General features: G+C 42.2%; 1 protein-coding gene across 1 annotated transcript in view; it reads left to right on the forward strand.

Moving 5' to 3' along the window:
* SAP130 (Sin3A associated protein 130) overlaps window positions 1-6,320 on the forward strand; it is an 83,353-nt gene that overhangs the window by 64,094 nt on the left and 12,939 nt on the right. The window contains 2 exon segments of the mRNA XM_006153677.3: window positions 1,470-1,598; window positions 1,600-1,817. Of these exon segments, the coding sequence (XP_006153739.1) occupies window positions 1,470-1,598; window positions 1,600-1,817 (347 nt within the window).

Consider the following 6,320-nt stretch of genomic DNA (forward strand, 5'->3'; position numbering starts at 1 on the left):
CGCGGTCGACTACGTGGGAGTCCAGCGACATAGCCATTACGCTAACTGCTGGTTCCCAATACTGGTTTATATCTTTATAATACCATCCTTTCAATCATTATTCCAGAGTATACTTCTACTTTTTTGGTTTTTTTTTTAATATTGTTTTTTGGCCTTTTGGCTAAGAGCAGCAAATATTTTTAAGAAGATGACAGTAATGGGGCCAGCAGGTAGGATAGTGGTTAAGGCACTGGGCTCTCACATGGCTAACTGTGTTTCAAGCCCCAGGCCTGGTAGATTGAAAATCACCCTGGGCCTGTGTGCAAGTGTGCCCTAAATCACAAGAGGAGAATGGAGGAGAAGGGATTGCAGTGTGGACATCCCGCCAGGGAGGGATGACTTCTCACTTTCCCATTCTCTGGCGAGTGCACACACTTTATGGCAAAAACCTAAAAATAAATAAATTACCATCAAATAGCATGCTATATTATGTTGGCGGCAGCCTCAAACATTGTTATATATATTGCATAACCTTGATTGCGTTGGTTTCTCTTGTGCCTAATTTAAGTGTTTTTTTTTTTTGTTCTCGATGTCCTTTCCTGTGGGACATTTGGAGGTGGAAAATAATAATAATAATTTTGACCATGTGTAGTCCTAGGCTGGTATGTGCATTCATGTCTTAGTTTTTAACAAAAAAGTTTAAAAAGCAAAAAAAAATTTAAAATACAAAAATTTATAAATAAGGGTATGTAAAAATTTGGTAAAGCTATATGATTTTTTTAAATTACCTTATTTCTTATTATTTTTAAGTTCGCTATAGAGTACGTGTGCTCAACAGAGAGAGAGAGGGAAAATGAGAAAGCAAGCCACAAAGTTCACAATTTGATCTGTGGTTGGCCATGTGTGAGTCTAGCACCTTAACCACCACACCACCTGTTGGCCCTCTGTTTATGTTTTAAGGTAGTTGTTCTTACTGAAGAGTCAAAAAGTCATGCCAGCTGGTAGCGTGGTGGTTAAGGTGGCTGGATCGCAAATTGTATGGTTTGAGTCCTTGACCCAGCAGCTTCAAAAACATGTCAGGTGCATGTGTGTGCATTCCCAAAATTCTTAAAGGAAAAATGTAGAGGGGATCATGGCTTTCTCCCGGGGGTATGCTTTCTCTCTCTCTCTCTCTCTCTCTCTCTCTCTCTCTCTCTGTCTCAGTCTCTAGTAAGCACATGTACCCTGTAGGAAAATTTTTTTGAAAGTTATTTGCTTTCTAAATTATTCGTATTACTATTTATAAAAATTTGGTGAGGATGGACAGAGTATTTTAAAAACATAAATTCCATTTAAGTTTCCTTAAATTTGAACTTTCAGAATAAAAGAATAAAGTGCTAGATATACTGCGAGCTATAGAAAAAGAACTGGACCAGTACTCATCCTCTGCGATGTTGCAGGTTAAGGCTGTCTCTCTTACTTGCTACATGTGGTTTGCTTTTGTATTTCAGTGCCAAACCGAAGTCAGAAATCCATGTGTCTATGGCCACTCCAGTCACCGTGTCCATGGAGACCGTATCCAATCAGAGTAATGACCAGACAACCATTGCAGCTCCCCCCACTGCCCAGCAAAAACCCCCCGAGGATGGCGCCAGCCAGCCCCCCCCCACAGCCAGCCGTTTCCCTTTCCACCATTCCTGGAGCCGTCCCCATCACTCCACCTATCACAACCATCGCAGCGGCACCACCACCTTCAGCTGCTGTGGGTGGCAGCCTCTCCTCCGTTTTGGGCCCTCCCGTACCCGAGATCAAAGTGAAAGAAGAAGTAGAACCAATGGACATCATGAGGCCAGTTTCTGGTATGTTCTCTCACACAGTACTCTCTATTGGCAGTTGATTCTTCCCCTTTGTTTGACTCTCCCAGAGTTCACACATTTGTGACCTTCAGCTGGGAAGCCAAGACTCCCTGATGCCTGTGTTATTTGCTTTTATTTTATTTTATTTTTTAGAGAAATTTTTGCTATAGGATGCACTTACTTGCCAGAGAGAGACAGAGAGACAGAGAGACAGAAAGCAAGAAATCAATGCCTGTTTGAAATGCTGCATTTCATCAGTGGAAAAAAGCATTAATTAAACTACTTTTGAAAATTGAAACCATTTTGCTACCCTTTTATAATTAATTTTAATTTTTGACCCAGAGCATGAAAGAGATTAGCATCTCCCCATGGTTATCTTTCAGTGTGACTCCTTGCATTCATTAAGAAAATATTACCATGTAAAGGGGGTCAGGATATGATCATACCACCAGCAGGTGGTATAATGGTTACATCATTGGGCTCCCATGTAGTCAGTCAACCTCGGTTCACATCCCCAACCTGGCGGCTTAAAACTCACACCAGGTGTGTGTCCATGCGTGGCCAAAATCCCGGGAGGAGAATGGAGAAGGGATGTGGTGCGCCCACCCCACTAGGAGGGGATTTCTCATTTTCTGTCTCTCCATCTCTGTCTCTCTGGCAAGCACACATGCCCTGTAGCAAAAATCTCTTAAAAACAACAAAACAAGACAAAAAATATGATCCTAGCTAAGTACTGTTTATTTATAGCTTAGTCTCTGCCAATTTTTGTTGCCTTTTTATGCAATGGAATAAGATTTATGTTGTTCAAAATAATCTCTTGATAAGCTTATATGGCATAATGGTTATGTCACTGGACTCCCACATAGTTGACTGCAGTTTAAATCCTGGACCCAGCAGCTTAAAACTCATTCCAGCCACATGTGTGTGCGTGCCTAAGATCCTGAGAGAAGAATGAAGGAGAAGGAATTGTGGCATGGCCATTCCTCTAGGGGGTGATTTCTCACTTTCTGTCTATCTGGCAAGTGCATGTGCCCTATAGCAAAAATCTCTCTTTAAAAAAAAGGAAAAGAGGGACCAGCAGTTAGCGTAATGGCTATGTCACTGGACTCCCACGTAGTCGACCACAGTTCGAGTCCTGGACCCGATGGCTTAAACTCACGCTGGGCACATGTGTGCGCGTGCCCAAGATCCCAAGAGGAGAATGGAGGAGAAGGGATTGCGGTGTGGCCATCCCCCCTGGGGGGTGATTTCTCTCTGTCTCTCTCTGTCCTTCTGGCTAGTGCATGCACCCTGTAGGAAAAACCTCTCCCAAAAAAAAAAAAAAGGAAAAGAGAAACAGATAAACTTATATATGATTAGTAAAATCTTGAAACTATTCATTACCTCTTTTCCTTCTTCCTCTTAACTCTAAAATTCCATTTCCTGAAAGTCAAATCACTTTACAGGTTTTCTGATTTTTTTGTTTTGTTTTGTTTTATCTGTAATGAAGTACAGACAAATTCAATGTGAAAAGCAAGTCATTTTTTGCTTTAGTTACCTAATATTATCTACCATTTCAGCATGAAGGCCTCCATCTCTTATATCGTTTGTTTAGTAAGAGATGTGGGAATGCTTTATCTATAGATTTTTTACTCTATTTATATACTTATTTATCTGTTTTAGTTTATTATGCCGTGAGATATTTTAGTTAGCCTTGGCACTTTCATTGAAAAATAACCATGGGAGGGACCAGCAGTTAGCGTAATGGCTATGTCGCTGGACTCCCACGTAGTCGACTGCTGTTCAAGTCCCAGACCTGGCGGCTTAAACTCACGCCAGGCACATGTGCGTGCGTTCCCAAGAGGAGAATGGAGGAGAAGGGATTGCGGCATGGCCATCCCCCCGGGGGTGATTTCTCTCTTTCTGTCTCTGTCTCTCTCTGTCTGTCTGGCGAGTGCATGCGCCCTATCACAAAAACCTCTCCAAGAAAAGAAAAATAACCATGGGTAATTCGGGAGGGGAGATGAAATGTTCTCGTCCTTGCCATGCATCTGCTTTCTCATTTTGAGTAGTCCTCCTTACCTCTGAGTACTAAAAGCTGACGGCAATCCTGCCTCAACCTGTAGGCTTCTTTGCTGGGAGCTGTTCTAGGCAGTGACAGTACAGCCTGTACAAAACAAGTGCATTTCCATCTGCTTAGAGCTTACCTGCTAGCAAGGGAAACAAACAATAAAAAAATAAGTATTTTCTTTTTTTTTTTTTTAAGAGAGATTTTTTTGCTATAGGGCGTGTACACTCACCAGAGGGAGCAAGACAGAAAGTGAGAAATCACCCCCTGTGGGGATGGCCATGCTATAGTCTCTCTCCTCTTGGGGTTTTTGGGCGTGCATGCACATGCGCCCGATCTGATTTTAAGCTGCCATGTCTAGGACTCAAACTCCAGTTAACAACATGGGCATCGAGCGACGTAACCATTACGCTATCTGCTGGTCCCAAGATGATAATGTTTTCTATATGTATGTGTGGTTCGGTGTTTTGCTTGTTTGTTTTAGTTAACTATGTTGGGAAAAATAAAGCAGGAACAAAACATAAGAAAACTTGGGACTGGAACTGGAATTTTCAAGAGGGTTTTATGTTTTTTGTTTGTTTGCTTGTCATAGGGCATGTGTGCTCACCAAAGAGAGACAGAGAAGGAATGTTAAAAAATCATACCCCAGGAGGCTGGCCACAATGTAATCCTTTCTCCTACATTCTTAGGATTTTGATTAGGCACACACATGCACCCTGCATGTTTTTCATGCCACCGGGTCTGGGACTTGAGCCATTAGTCAGTCATGTGGGATCCAGGCACCTTATCCTCCATACCACCTGCTGGCCCCAGAGAGGTTTTGTTTTGTTTATTTGTTTTCAAGAGAAAGTCTCAGTGATGAAATCTTTGACTAGAGACATTAAAGAAAGTGCTGACTTTATCTGGGAAAAGAGCAAATCAGGCCAAAAGAGCAGTAAGTGCAAAAGCCTTGCAGCAGGCATATGCATGAGGTGTTCGAAGTACCGAGAAAGCCAAAGGTTGTTGGAGCTGAGGAAATAAGAGCAGTGGCAGTCACCCTGGTCAGAAACAGGATCATGGTTGATGGGTCTTCTTAAATACTGTGGCTTCACTGAGTCGACAGGGAGCTAGTAGAAGGATCTTAGCAGAATAGTGCCATGCGCTCACTTAGGTTTTAAAAAGCAGCATATCAGAAAATTTGGGCCACTGTGTAGAGGAAAGTCTAGAGTGAGCAAGGATAAAACCAGGGAGACTTTTCCAGAGGCTTTTACTTTAATTGCAGGCGATAGGGAAGGCCTAGCCTGAGTAGAAGTAATAGAAGTCACATAAAGTGGTGTGCTCTGGGTATATTTTAAGGTAGAGCTTAGAGAATTTCTTTAAAGATCAGATATTGAGTATGAGAGATTGAGAGAGAGCATTGTCTAGAGTAATGCTAGTAAGGTTTTTGTCCTTAGAAACTGGAAGCCAGAGTCATCATTAGCTGAGATAGGGAAGATCACTGGAGGACCATGTTTTATAGGGAGAGATTAGGAATTCAGTTTTCGATGTGGTAAGTTTGAGGCATCTGTTAAACTTCCCAATGCAGACAGTAAGGTAGTTAGATCCTGATTTTTGGAATAAAAAAGTGAAGTTACAGGTTTAAGTTTGGGAGCTGCTGCGTATATATAAATTATGTTTAAGGCATGAGCCTGAATTTGTAAATGAGAGCACCTAAGGGACTAAATGCTGATGAAAGCAGAAGCAGTCCGTGGACAGAGCCCTAGAACACTGCACCATTATGAGGGGCAGAGGAGCCGGGATCCAGTAAAGAGAACTGAATGGAGGGGCCAAAGTAGGAGGAAAACAACTTGGAGTGTGTGATGTCCTGGAAGGCAAGGGCATAAACCATTTCAGGAAGAGTGATCGTCTGGATCTTGTGCTGGTGAGAGGACCAGGAAGATGAGGAATGAGCAGTGACCCTTGGATTTAGTAGCAGGGAGGTCAAAGAGACCTTGAGAAGAGTAGCTTTTGTATAATGATAGGGGTAGAAAGCATGAGTGGGAGTGAGTTCAGGAGAACACTGGGAGGGAAATGGCGACATTGTGTATAAACAACTCTTTGGTGGGGAGTGTTACAAAGGGATAGAAAAAAGAAGGTTAATATCTGGAAGGAAATGATGTCAAGAGGAAGAGTTTGTTTTTTTATTTTTTTAAGATGAGACAAATAAGAGTTTTGTACATTTGATGGGAGCCGTCCAATAGAGAAGGAAGACTTGAGGATGCAGGAAGAAGTAATGTGAATCCTAGGAGCAGTGTCAGGGAGGTGAGAGTGGGGGATCTGGTAGACCTAAAGGGCTAGCAGAGCAAAGAGGAAAATGTGGACCCACTGTGGCAAGGAGATACGGTGTGACTTGATGGGCATTTTCTTCTGGTTATTTCTCTCTCGTGCGCTCTCTTTTTTTTTTTTTTTTTTTTTTTTAAAAAAAAAAAAAAAGGCCCCCC

This window comes from Tupaia chinensis, unplaced genomic scaffold (assembly GCF_000334495.1).
Source record: "Tupaia chinensis unplaced genomic scaffold, TupChi_1.0 Scaffold000386_1, whole genome shotgun sequence".
Classification (NCBI taxonomy): domain Eukaryota; kingdom Metazoa; phylum Chordata; class Mammalia; order Scandentia; family Tupaiidae; genus Tupaia; species Tupaia belangeri.